This window comes from Anneissia japonica, unplaced genomic scaffold (assembly GCF_011630105.1).
Source record: "Anneissia japonica isolate Jap-2015-1 unplaced genomic scaffold, ASM1163010v1 scaffold287754_len4335492_cov202, whole genome shotgun sequence".
NCBI lineage: Eukaryota > Metazoa > Echinodermata > Crinoidea > Comatulida > Comatulidae > Anneissia > Anneissia japonica.
In genome coordinates this window covers 844,564-858,698 of record NW_022705543.1, presented here as the reverse complement: position 1 = coordinate 858,698, position 14,135 = coordinate 844,564, and the positions used below count along the sequence as shown (strand labels likewise).

The window sequence follows — 14,135 nt, the reverse complement described above, 5'->3', positions numbered from 1 at the left end:
TAAATCCAAGAGAGATGATTACATGTAAATTAGATCAAATTACACGGTTTTCGATATTTGTCTGATGCCAATATTTTTTTGTAAATCAATTTCTAGTAGATTAATAATTTATCTGATAAGTTGCATTTGACTTTGGCTCCGATTTAAGATTTTCTACTCGTAACTAATCGGTACGGTAGTTTATTATCTATTAGAGTGTTTGTTGTTGATCATCATCAGCCTGAATAGAGCCTAGCCTCTATGAACAGCTACTATTTTGGTATTCTGGTTGTAAAATATGTAAAATATTAATGACTGTTAAAATAGGTATGAAAGAAAAGGTTTGAGTATGCCTTGCATTCTGTCCAGGAAAAAAAATATTATGTGGTTGCAAAGATGATGATGATGGTTATGATCTTGAAGATGGTAATTTTTTTGATTATGACAGTTATGATGAAGATGATTGGTAGTGATGATTAATGATTGAGGGAATGAATATTGATTATATTTCAATACTAATAATGAATTGATACAACTTGGTACAACTTAAGTTCAGCAGTGGTGTCAAAATTTCCTCCAACAGGTGTCCATCGTTCTTTGACAAATTGGCTTCACAGCACCACCATGTTTGGTGCCGAGTTTAAAAATGCTAGGTTTTTATCAGCTAGATATCCAAAAGTGACACAAATTATTCTAATTTACAGATTTTACCATGACTCTCCAATGGCTCAGCCATGCCCAACTGACCCACCCTCTGGCGTCACCCCTGAGGGTGTTATAAGACGAGTAGTACTAAGATAATTTGAAGATTTTTTCTTAGAAAATTGCCAGTGACTTATATTAGTTCTTGTCATTTCTTGTTTTTTATATCATGCTCATCCCTCCCTTGCTTGAGTCTATGTTATGTATTGTTTTATAAAACCCATAACATTATCGTAAAAAGTTTCATTGTTCATATGTTTAGATATTTCTCCCTCATTTAACATTATTTTTATTCACTCTGTAAATGGTCGTCTTTCATGCTATAGAATTGAAAAAAAAGTAAAATAAAATGAAAATAAGCTAAATGCAGTAAGCTGCTAATATGTACCATTCTTTCATTTCATTCTATTCTCAAATGACATCTAACTCATTTCAACACAATGACTAAGAATTGATATTTCCTATTGTGTTTTTTGCAACTTTTTGATTTAATTGCTGTGTATTTTGTGTAATATTAAATCATACTAACTGAAATCCTCTTCTGTTTTCCCCCAGAATGGTAAAGAAGAACCCAAGACAACAGATGTCACAGGATCTGCAGTGTAGAGCCTACTCACCAATCCGTAAATCACAAAAAAAACAAAAAAAAAACACCATGAACAAATTACTGATTAATGTAAAGATGGTAATGAATCGGTGATCCAATCAAACCATTTCTACATTCTATACAAGATGGTTAATGACAGCTAATATATCAGTTTTTTTGGGAAGCGAATGAATTGTCTTTTACTCTTTTTTTTGTCTTACTTTTTACTACTTTTTTTCTTTTTAGTATGTTAATAGATTAGATATTTTACTAAAGTGAAGAAGAATGAATTTATATGTCAAGATTTTAATGAATATTTTTAGGAGGACACATGACATTAATACACAGCTATGTATTATGTTCTTGCTTTGTTTTTGTTACTTTTCTTTTTCTCATTGTTACAATGAGAGTAGAAGTGGCTGATTGACACTGGACATGGTATAAATAAAATAGAAACAATTTCTGTATAATTAATAGAATTTGCACTGCTAGTTATTGAGACTTTATAGTAACTGATGACTGTATAGCTGTTTGCTTTTTCCCCTTCACATGATGGATACATTCACAACAGTCTGGTATTCTCAACTACTATCCCAAAAAATGCAAAAAAATTAGTCTTTGACCAAAATTTAAGCAAATTTCAATAAACATTTCAAGTAAAAATTTTATTTCTAATATAAATTTGAAGTTTTATGTCGATGTTTATAAAAGTTTACAATTTAATGATTTATAAATTTGAGGCCTAGACAAGAATAGATTTTGACGGAAAGAGAATTATAGACTCTACAAGCGCTTTTGTTTTTTACTGTGTTCACTGGAAATATCCCTTAAAGATAAGCATATTCGTTCAGTATATTCCTTCACCAGCAGTGGATATATTTTCTGATACATTATACAGAGCATCATTTATTATACGCAATCTATTGTTCTTGTTGATAACTCATTGTACAGTAAAGAATTTCTTCAGGATTCTAAGCTGGAAAGAATACTAACAATTTCTTGCATTTACTTCTGGAGTTTGGATTCGGGACATTTCATAAATGTATGATTTGTCATCCTGTCCCCCAAAGAAGCTCCAATTAATTTATATTTCTAGAAATTTATGAATATGATATAGTTCAGAATTATGATATAAATTGTTGAATAGGAATCCCTTGAGGTCTGCAATGTAATCAGTAATGTGGAAAAATCTGTTCTATGTTTAATCTTCCAATTTTCCCTTTGCTGATATCTCACATCTTCCAACTTTTCTTTGTTAAACTTGTTTCCTCTGTTATCTTTATGATGAAAATTTTGCCAGAGATATAAATTTGCCAGGGATTCAGAGGAAGAACAGCACCTTTCTGTCCATATATAAGTGTGCTGTAGTTTGAATTTAAAAGTGCATATAAAATAATTTGTTTTATACTTTTGACAACTTGCCTTGGTGATGTTATATGTTGCTAGGCAACATAACTGTCCAGATTGAAACAGTAAAATAAAACAATGTAAATAAAGTGTAATGTATTTGGGTATAGCGCCCTCAACATGGATAACATCTGACTGTATTTGTTGAATGTTAAACTGGAGGTCTAATTAATCAATTTGTTAATAGAGTATAAGAAATTGACATTATATACAGTAGCAAATTAATTTAGAACAAAAATATATGGTATTCATATGTATCATTGCTTTTTAAATTATGAAATATGAAACAAATGGATAATGTTCATGTTTTGTCGGTGTTTAAAATTATTTGTGCAGCATTAATTATCTAAAGTGCTTTTATTTTATATTAGGACAAGTCTATTATTTTACATCTTTTTCTAGTCTTCTTTTCGACTTGTAGTGTTAAAATCTGAAGAAAAATATATTCCTGTAAACTGCTATTTAAACAAGCAAAATTTATTAAATAGATGCAAGTAGAACTCTTTGAGAATTGGTGTAAATCAAGTGGTCAAATGTAAAAATTAAACTTTTACTTTTAACCAATCTGACACTATATTTTTGTCTGTGATTCATATAAAAGTATGAAAACAAAAAAACTAGTAAATTGGTTTTGAATTGAATCTCATTGAAATTCTGTACCAAATTATGCTCTTTATACCTTTAAAAAGTTGTTTTAAATATACCATTACAAAATATTTAGATTTTAATTATTATTAGTATTCAAACACTTACGGCTGTATTCATATGAGAATAATTCACTGTGGCAATGGTACGCAATGTTTTGTCAAGGATTTTAAGGTAGAAACATGTATTTTAATATTTTATTTTGCTTCTTTAATCCTTTATTTGTGTATGCACGATACCCAGTCATTCCAATTGCAAAGCATACTTGTTCTACTTAAATAAGGTTATGAAATTGCATGTAGTAGATCAGAGGTATAGGTCTGGATCCTATCTTGTTTCATATTCTGTTGATACTGCAAAATTATATCAATGGCAGATTTGTTTGTTGTCCTGTGTAGTATTGTGACATTAAAGGCGCTTCCCATTATCTTGTCGTGTTATCTTTATGACATTTGAATTCTGTGTCAATCAATTTACATACCATATATATTTTTGAGAAAATGCTTGGCCTTGAATAAATTCCCCTATCAAATAACAATTTTCAATACATTTATATTGCATTCTTTATAACATGGTTGAATCATAAAGTCTTTATGGTCACAAAACATGTGTTGTAGTTCTACATTTACAGTGAAATTTTAAGGTGCGTTCAGTATCCATTTTACATCCAAAAAAATAAACGCCCTCAACGATAAATGTCCCTGGGCATAAATAGGGTAATTTATGTAGTGTAGGTATCTGCATACAAACCCATCTCCTGCAACTGCACAATGTCTGCTTGATTTTACTACTGAAATATCAATTGTCTCCCTAAAGTAAAAAAAACCTCACAAAATCAGATCTGCCGGAAGTGACTTCTCCAAACTTGGAACCCCTGATTGCACTTTTTACTGTACCTTAAAAATCCTTAAATCAATTACCAACCAAACTACCGTATATACAGTACTAGCCTATAAGGTGACCTCCAAGTTTGATGGTCGGAATACCTACTTTTTTAAATTTATGTTCCTGATACTACATCTAGCTGGCTTAAAAACGAATAATACTGTAATATTTTATGAGTTTTCAAATGTCTATCAAAAATTTCTCCATATTTAAACTTGTATTAATTCATACTAACAGTAGCTTCATTGCAGTAGTAAATTTGCGTGTTACTGACGATCTACATATAAAACGAACGATTTGAAAAATCTAAAATTTGTATGTCGTGCGTATGAGACGACCCCCTGTTTTTCGATGGTGATTTGCTATTTAAGCACTGTCTTATAGGCGAGTAATATGCAACATGCCTTTCTTTATTGGCAAGAGATTGTCTCGGACTAAATTGCATTTGAAAACCAATTACAGTACTTTTATCATGGAATTAAATCAACATAAGCAATTCATCTATTGACCTCTATACAGTATATATATATATCTTCAATTATTATTTTATATAAAACTGCCGATGCTCGTTGCATTGCTTTTGTCTTTGGGCAAGGCATTTTATTTACGTTTGCCTCACTCCTCCCAGGAATATAAATTGGTACCTAGTAAGATGATGTAGCAAGTACTGGGTATTAGTCTGTATCGGCATTAAATTGCACGCACGACTAGGAATACTCCCCAGGGAGTGCAGGATGTTGCACTTTGTGTTGGTTTGATAATGATGACCAGAGGTAGTAATAATAACATCGCAAGCCTTGTATCCCTCGGCAAAAGTTGCGGTATAAATCTCTATATTACTATTACTATTAAAACTGATGACGTTACAACACCAATCATTTGGAAACAATAACCAATTATTATGCATTACACATTTTTATTCCACTCATTAAAGCAACTTAACTATGAAAATGTCTTCGTTGTTTAGACGCATTCTTTTTCCTTCGTTTTGCCACATAGGTGTCAAGTTTTCCCTTCGCTTTCAGAGTTCTGTAACGTTCTGTCAGCTCCATTTTTTTCTTTTCGGCTAGAAAGAAATAAATTGAATTTAGCTTGAATTTGCTAAACAACAATAGTAGAAAATATGGAGAATTTTCATTACAACCAAATTTGGGTCATGATTTTCCCAGGGCCCAAGTCAATTTTAGCACCTCATGCTTTTATTTTTATACTGTATGTAAAGTGCATCCCATAAAATATCGAATAGAAGCCCTGAGCTTCATTTCGAGATGGACTTCTTTTAAAGATTACTTTTGCAAACTAAAGAGGGAGGCTTCTTTTCGAGATGGGCTTAAGATAGAGCCCACTGTGGCTTCTATTTAAGGTTTTTATGTCAAGAACATTAAAGAATACAAGTCCATAGTATAATCTTCAATTCTGCACAGTCAGCTTACATTTTTTAAGATAAAATGGTCTCTTTCCTTGCTTTATAAGTTCTCGTTCCGCTTTTCTTCTTTCTTTTTCCAATTCTTTCTGTTTTTGTTTATTTTCTTCAGATTTATCTTTTTGTTTCTGAAATATGTGACAATACCAATATGGTAATTTGTTTAATGTATAGTATCTTACTAAAATAGGGTAAAAACAAAACTAGATTACAGTTTGATGCCATCCATGGCAATATTTGATCCCAGCCCAGCATTTTTTAAATTCTTGCTCTATTCTTATTACCTCATTATTGTTATGACTATTCTTTAATGTTGAAATGACAAGAATTAACGTTTGTCCATGGACCTTTCAGCTAAGCCCCGCCCCTTGGATATTGTTGCCAAGGTCCCACAAAACAACAGTGTTGAAACATACGCGAACATGTGTGTTTGTGGGACAATATGTGCTTGTTGAACAAGCGCATATTCCTGGCACTGCTGTGATTGGTCAGTTGTTCAGTTCACACTCTGGAAAGGTACATTTACTAGAGTGGAAAAATGTGGGATTTGAACCAAGGACACTATTATTACAAGGTGTGCACTCTACTCACTAATCCACAGCTAAAATAAGGCAATCAAAATTTAAAAATTCTAGTTCCCTATTAATTAAAAAGTTTTACCTACCATTCTCTGCAATAAGTTTTGTAGTTGAACCTGTTTTTCTGCATTTTTGGCTCTCTTGATTTCTTTTAAGATTTCCTGGTTTCAACACAAAAGAGATAATTGTTACATCTGTTTTTAAATTTTTAAATTTCACATACAGTCGATGGACAACGCATTATTTCTACCATAGCTGTTATATACATCTACAATAATGAAGTTTCTTCCTTTATCCCCAAGGGTCCTTTTGTGCTACCCGGTCAACTGGTACCACCTACTCTTGTCTGTCCATAACAGGGGCTGTATGGACCAGTAGACTGAGTAACCCCCTACTCATCTCAAAAGATGTACTGTGTTCTTTAAAGTGTAAACTGGACCTACAATTTATAGTCTTTATCCGAGAAGACTTGTTCCACAAACAGAAACATTGGGGAGCGTGCCATTCAAACCAGCGCCGATATTACGGCTGTATGTTGCGGCACCCCTGCCTTAACTACACAACATCAGATATTCAGCTTATTTATTTCTGTATTTTTTGGTACTTCTTACTCACTTCCTGTTCATGTTTCCTAACATCTTTAAGGAAACTGTAATTCTGGTTAAAAGCCTCTTCCTTGAATTCACCAGAGAGGTCATCAAACCTTGGATCCCTTGCAATCTACAAATATAAAACAAACGCTTCAAATAGATAATATCCATATAATTATGTGTTCAGTGGTGTATCTAGCAGTCTTGAAATGAGGGAACTGATGAAGCGAAAGTGGAGTGCAGCGGGGTTGATGATTAAGTGAGTGGGAACTACAGTATAAGGTGATTTTTAAATACTTCAGCGCGACTTCTTTTCTTTGGACATTTTCAATGGCGGGAAATGTGCTATTGTATGTGTTCTATCGGAAGAAAGTAGATTTTCTGTGAGGCTATCTGCATATTTACATAACACAAATTGTTACAGAAGCCATTAGGATGTGCATTAAGTACAAATAATATTCAGCATCTTTTCTAGGCCCTAACTGGCCTACAACAGCCTTGTTCAGAAAGGGTTCAATAGAAATGTTCCACAAACCTAACTTTCCGGAAAACCGAACATCGTACCCGGTCCGGAGGGGGTCGGTATTGGGAGAGTGCACTGTATTGGTGATTAACGGTGCAGTGGTGTTGATTAGTGGTTGGCTATTTCTTGGTTTCTAGATTCCTGCATGCCTGAAAAACTTCTATTCAACTGAAATTTATCAAATTATTGAGTGATACAACCCAATAATAAGCCTGGGTTAACTGGTCTTACCTTATTTGCTACAGGAATAACTTCTCGGAATCTCGAGACTGTCTTTTTTGATGACATTTCTAGCGGTCTGTTAAAAAATGTGTTAAAAAACAATCAAACTATCAGAAATTTATAATGGTGCACATGCATATTCATTGTGAGTTACTTGCTACACTGTTGCCTCAAATTTCATTGAAAAGTGAAGGAAAGAGAAAAATATAAATGTACAAACTGAAATGGAAGAAATATGCAGTGGCGGATTCAAGAAAAAATGAAAATTATATTCAAATTTAAGTCCAAGAATGCCATTTCTGGCCATCTAGACATTTGGTCATAATCATAAATTATCTTACTACAGCCCCAACCATGGTGGGTCTGAAGTGATCTACACATTGTATCAGTGTTGTATCAGAGAGCAGCTTAGCTCAGTCGGCTAATCTGGTGGTAGCCACTGTGTGTGCGCTGAACCGTGGAGATCTCTACCACGGTTCAATTACCATCGCTGCTTCTCCTTGTGTTTCAGCTACAAGTTACAATAGCGCACCGTCTTTCGGATGAGACGTTTAAGCCGTTGGTCCCGTGTGCATTTATGGCCCATCTAGAGGTTTTTCCAAAGAACGCAGTACATTCTTCGGAAAAGAGTAGGGGATTGTCTCCCGGTGTACTGTTCAATCACCACCAGAAGGACCACACTGGAAATAAGTCTTCTTCTAGACTTTCGTGGGCTATCCTTGGTGTTTACACCGAAATCCGTGTTAAATTCCTCTGGGCTACCTCTATTGTAAATTTCTGTATCTGTCACTGATGTGGTAAACAACCTTTTAATTAATTACAAAGATTTGAATTTAAAAAGCACGGCAAGACAAACCTGTTTTTGTTGAGCCGACTAAACTTGTTAGAGGTCTCTCTTTTACGTTTCCTTTTTTCACCATACATTGCTTTATCATATCTTCAAAAGTACAACAAATAATCATGTTTAAAATACATTAAAGGTAATGCTAAGCTAAAGCTTCCAGGGAGTTTACACCCTCAAATATATAAATAACTCCACTATACTATAATAAATTTAATGATGTAACTGTACATTTTTGTTCCCAACTTCTCTTGCAGTTTATGTAATTCTTCAAATGGAACCTCTGAAAATTCTGAAGTAAAAAAAAAAAGAAGTTTAAAGTTAATATTAAAAAACTTTTAACAATTAGTTAATAAAACATAGCAAAATATAATGAAATACAGTGTATTATAAAACTGCTGTAAGTAGCTGAAGTTTCAAACAGACATTTTGTTGCATGCAGTTTGCAAATGTTGCAATATACCATGAATTTCACTTAGCCTAGTAGGTGGTGATACATTATGTAATTTACAGTAAATGGTTTATAATGAAAATTTGTGTATATGGATTGTAAATGATTAATGCATGATGGCACTATATAATTTTTTTGTCAAACAACAGTTAACAGTATCAAACAAGTAAGCTCTATTCCTTAAATTTGCATGAAATAATTAAGACAAAGGGCCGAAAATATTTTTTTTAAACACTGATTAGGCTGTACTTACCATTTCTTATTAATTTCTATGAATTGAATGGAAAGAGAAAAAAAACCAATTATTAAAACAATATATGGATATATATGGATATACATGGCATACATCTGAATTGCAACATCATTGTTACCGTAAACGAGGACTAGCCAAGCCTAGGTCTTCCAACAAAAGGCCTAGGCTACATGTGTCACGTCATCCTGCTACACCAAGCCACCACGTATCCTACACACCTTCTCTTCTAGTCCAGCTACGGTCTAGGCTAGTAGTAGGCCTAGCCAGTTAGGCCTATCCATGGTATAGATCAAACACATCAAAACGTATACATTAATTACAAATATGTGCAAAATCTAGTTTATACGTACAATACGTTCACTGGAAGTATCTGTAATTGCATTTGGCCATTCCATGTTTCATAAATATCCAGATTTTCTGATTTTCACCTTGTTTACGATTTCCTCGTGTTCCTCTATTTATCTATTCCCTTTATTGACTTTACTAAATGCCCTCTACAGTTCAATCTCATAAAAACTTTCTCATATTGGCCGTATTCGATGGTTGTTCTTCGTTAAACCACGCCTACCTGCAGAGTGGTAAGATCCTACTTAACGAAGACGACCTGCCGAATAAGAAACTGGTAAATACTCGACAAAACAAAATGGCTGCATGGTAACCGCGATACACGCTGTGTATTTTCAAGATTGCTTCTTCAGCTTGTGACAATATGGGTTTTTGGTAAAAAAAAATATTTTCATTCAGTTTTTGAATTCTGTTATGGGTCATTCAAGTATTATGTAACGCAGAGTGGGGGTGGGGGTATAGTGGAAAATGTTACAGTGTGTGACATAGGGGTGGGGGTGTTGCTTGAAGTGTTACATAACAAAATTAATTTTCATTGGAAGAGAAGAAATATTAAATATTCAAACTTGTATGATATTACTTTATTGAAACATATTACATCAGTGTAATACAATGTAATGTAACACAGTTGTGTTCAATTTGTGAAATCAATGAACAATGAAGTTCGGGCCTACATCTACCATATCAATAAATAAAAATTTCCAAGAGCTATGATGTGCTGCCATCTAGCTGTTATTAGAGCAAACCATATTTGATAACAAATTTGTAGTGGACATTTATCCTGATACTTAATGTTGTTCATCTGATTTTATTAAAATTTTTGATGTTCAGAAGCGGGGGGGGGGTGGTTCTATAGTTACATAACATTTAGAGGGGGGTTTTGGAAAAGTGTTACAGTGTGTTTACGGGGGGGAGGGTGTCAATATTTGCCAAAAAATGTGTTACATAATACTTGAATGACCCCTTAGCCCAGGGAACAGTGAAATTTTACTGTTCCTTGGTTAGCCTAAACAACTAGGCCTATTTTACGATCAGTCGAATGAAAGTAATACTCAACGAAAATTCGTAGTGAACGAAATGAACCGGTCGAATACGCCCATTGATTTGATTTTATTTAATTTTATTCGGCATTATAAAATATATACAGATGAAACATAGAAAAATTTGCAACAAAGGAAATTCAGCAAGAAAAAAACAAACAAACAAACGAAAACGATGCCCGGAACGCTCATAAAGTCCTGGGACTTATTTCCAATGGGTTCCGATTGAAAATTCACAACAAAGCAAGGAAACAACAGCAAAAAATAATTATGACAATAAAAATCAAGTGCGAACATCTCCACCTTCCACAGCTAAAGCACAGTTATTTAGGTAATTTTTAAGTTTTATATTAAAAATATTGAGGATTTGATTTAATTTCCAACGCCATAGAGTTCCAATTTTTTATTGCATTAAAAAAGAAAATTGTAGATGCCACTGAAGTAACGTATGGTATTCTATAATAAGAGAGCTATTTCTTGTTTTATAATTGTTGTTTATTTTTCAAAGTTTTCTTTTAAATACACCGGACAAATTAAATATTTTGAGAAATTTTTAAAACGTGATATATAAACGAAGAAATTTAACTCTGTCTTGAACGTAAGAATACCAATTTCAGCTAATTGTGTTTTGGCCAACATGGGACTGCGGACCTAAGTTTTTGATAAAACGAATATTTTGGTTTGAGGTGTTTGCAATCTAATCATTAGTTTTTTTCTCAATACCAGGGTGAGGAAACATGTCGTTAATACAACCGTTATTTGACTAAATAGTCAAATAAATGTATAACATTTTCCTAAAGTAAGAGTCAAGATATTTTATTCTTGAGTTAGCCTTTGTGACAACTTCTTTTGCAGTCAAGTTACCAGTAACATGCTTGTCAATTTCTATGCCGTGATATTTAACAATTCTTTTGCTTTAAATACATTTCCAGCGCATTCAATTTGGGCATTCTTAAATTGTTTTAGTTTTCTTTTGCTACCAAACAGTATGTATTCGGTTTTACACAAATGTAGGGAAAACCTATTTCCACAGAGCCATTCCCTACACTTACCTAAAATGTTACTATGCTAAGTTTGTTGGATATTGTTCTGGATCTTTATGGGAAAACAAAATAGAACTGTCATCAGCATATAAAAAGCAATTTGCAAGATAAGTCAATACATGCTATCATATCATTTACATAAATGAGAAAAAGCAACGGGCCCAGTACGCTACCCTATGGGAAACCGTATAACCTTTGCTAATTCAGATCTGTGCACAGTGTACTGATATCAATCAATCAATCAATCAATCAATCATCCAATCCATTGGATGAGAGATCTCGCGACGCGGTTGCCTCAAAGTTACTATGTAAGTAATCCCAACGAAAACAGAATTAAATGGACAAACAATTAAGGAAAAAATATGAACGAATAAATGGATATAAATAAACCTGGTTGGAGTTACATTATATCATAAATAGTCCTTTGTAGTTTTTTTGTTTGTTTGTTTTGTTTTATTCTTTTTCTCTGTCTTTTGTTGAATCTTTGTACGTGTTTGGTGCTTGTCTGGTACGCCATGCTGGCGACAGTGTTTTTTTTTTAACTTCTTTTTTTACTCTAACATTTATGCGCGTGTCTCAACATTGGTGTATGCGTTCTCAGTAAAGATATGGATCGAGCATGAGAGAAATGCCACGGTAATTATTAGTTGTTGTATTCAGCATAAAACAAAGTGGATAATTGAGAGAAAAGTGCCGATTAATTATTGTCGCCGAGCTGGAAACGATCGATGGATAACACAATGCTCAAGTTTGCTATGAACCTGATTTAAACCATTTTGGTAAAAACCAACAACTAAGTTTGTTTGACTAAATGTGTTATATTTGATCGGGCAGGTCCTATAATATAAGCACAGCGTTCATTTGCTTGGTGGTGTTTCAGTTCCACACAAAATATTTTGCTTGGGTATAGGCCTATTTTTTAAGGAAAATTATTTGGATATTCTTTTTATAGGTTTGATGGGAATTGTGTTTCATGTTAATTGTTTACTCTGAGCAAAACCAATAAAACCTTTAAAAAAATAACTGAAATCCGCTAGGAGCCATTTAGTGTAGCTATAGAGAAAATAGAATAGTTCTATTTTCTCTATGGTGTAGCCAATGAGGAATTGAATGATATAGTCTATGATTTAACAGAGTTTTTGGTTAATTGCAGTATACACTACAAGAGCCCGCCCTCAACTCATTGCGTAATCACTTATAAACAGATCAATACTTTAATTTGATCTTGGTCGGTTTGCCATTTTGAGAAAATCGATCGACTTGTTAATCATTTATGCTTTACACATCTTGGATGTCAAATGAGGTTACGAGTTTCACAATTCGGTTATATTTTCTACCTCTTGATTGTTGCAATAACAATAGGCCAAATAGTACCGGTACTAATGAGCATTCTACATACGAACGTTTCATTTTACATAGTTTTCATAGTACATTTTATATATACGGCTGTACCTGGTATTGCAATAAGGATGAAAATGAAAAATATTTGGTAGGGGAGGGGATGGGGAGTAAGGCTTAAAGTGAAACTTCTGCAATAAAATCGTTAAATCAATTTAATTAATAATTCCTTATTGCTGCAATAGTCAATTCACTATCAAGATTCTGCATAATATGTATAGTTTTCTGTTTAAAACCAGGATTTAAGCCTAATTAATTAAGTTCCATTCATTGGGTGCTGAGTACTGCCGCGTCGGTGGTTTCATCATGCAAGATTACTAAACGTATTCTGAGGGCTTCTTACATTTTGATGTTATGTTAATTCAGCCAAAAGAGTTAAAATGAAGGTCTATATTTACTCATCGTATCCTTTTTGACAGGATTCACTGGACGATCAATACGACCAGATTAAGTTCTAATTACTTTGATCACTGGACCATAACACAGCGGGTCATAAAATTCACAAAACACCTGGGAACTAAAGAATAACTTTGTCACTTAGCAACGCCAAATGTAAACAACTTTTTGCCCATTGTACTTGCTGATGATCCTGAAGGCGAAGAACAAGACTACACACTAGTTCCGATCACACACATAAACACAATACAAGTTTTTGACTGCATGAGGACATGACGTCATGTCAAAGGCAAGACAAATATTACTACTTAAAAATCAAATCAATTAGGCTAAGCATCGTTCTGAAGTACATCGCCTATTGCTATAGACATCCTTAGGCTTACGTATCGGCACAAGCGAACGCGAGGCTACGAACGCCGACCACATTCGGATTTTCTTTAAACTTTTTGGCTCAGCGATATTTCTTTTCCGACATATACTACAAAGAAGCATTGTTAGCTGGTTTGTCAGGCGCGATTCGTAAACGTTTTGCCGAGCATAACGATGGGACTAACAGTAACAGCGCTTGTAAAGGCAATAGTTGCCCGGCTTTTATTTGCTGTTCATGGAGTGTTGGTAGCCTGGCGAGTTACTGATATTGAAGATGATAAACTGTTTTATTTACTGCTCATACCTGTTGTAATGCTGCCTATTGAGATGATTTTTACTTTAAAGTTTACCGATAACGGGGAGTGGAAATGGTAAGTGTTAGGTGAATGTGTAGTTTCGTTTTTAGTTAAGCCTAAGTGTGGCTGATCAGTAACATGCTAAGCAATGTCCATCTCTCCA

General features: G+C 33.7%; 2 protein-coding genes across 10 annotated transcripts in view; one reads left to right on the top strand and one right to left on the bottom strand.

The window, feature by feature from the left end:
* Positions 1-3,746, top strand: part of LOC117105715 (ribosome-binding protein 1-like) — a 48,309-nt gene extending 44,563 nt beyond the window's left edge. For 6 of the 8 annotated variants that reach the window (XM_033246957.1, XM_033246956.1, XM_033246954.1 and 3 more), the window contains one exon: positions 1,230-3,746. In XM_033246957.1, the coding sequence (XP_033102848.1) occupies positions 1,230-1,381 (152 nt within the window). In that variant the 3' untranslated portion in view covers positions 1,382-3,746. The remainder of the gene's footprint in view (positions 1-1,229) is intronic. The other 2 variants (XM_033246955.1, XM_033246958.1) reach the window with 2 other exon arrangements.
* On the bottom strand, positions 1,474-9,604 carry LOC117105717 (ribosomal RNA processing protein 36 homolog). Of its 2 annotated transcripts, XM_033246962.1 has the most exons (9): positions 9,436-9,604; positions 9,086-9,101; positions 8,613-8,673; positions 8,397-8,477; positions 7,550-7,616; positions 6,821-6,925; positions 6,292-6,366; positions 5,638-5,755; positions 5,101-5,270 (listed from the first exon to the last, which is right to left on the bottom strand). In XM_033246962.1, exons 1-9 carry the CDS (start codon positions 9,478-9,480, stop codon positions 5,143-5,145), a joined length of 696 nt encoding a protein of 231 aa, XP_033102853.1. In that variant the 5' UTR covers positions 9,481-9,604; the 3' UTR covers positions 5,101-5,142. The 2 variants fall into 2 exon arrangements, with proteins under 2 accessions (XP_033102854.1, XP_033102853.1); XM_033246963.1 differs by lacking the exon at positions 5,638-5,755 and having other exon boundaries at positions 1,474-5,270; positions 9,436-9,603.
* Between the last annotated feature and the right edge of the window lie 4,531 nt (positions 9,605-14,135).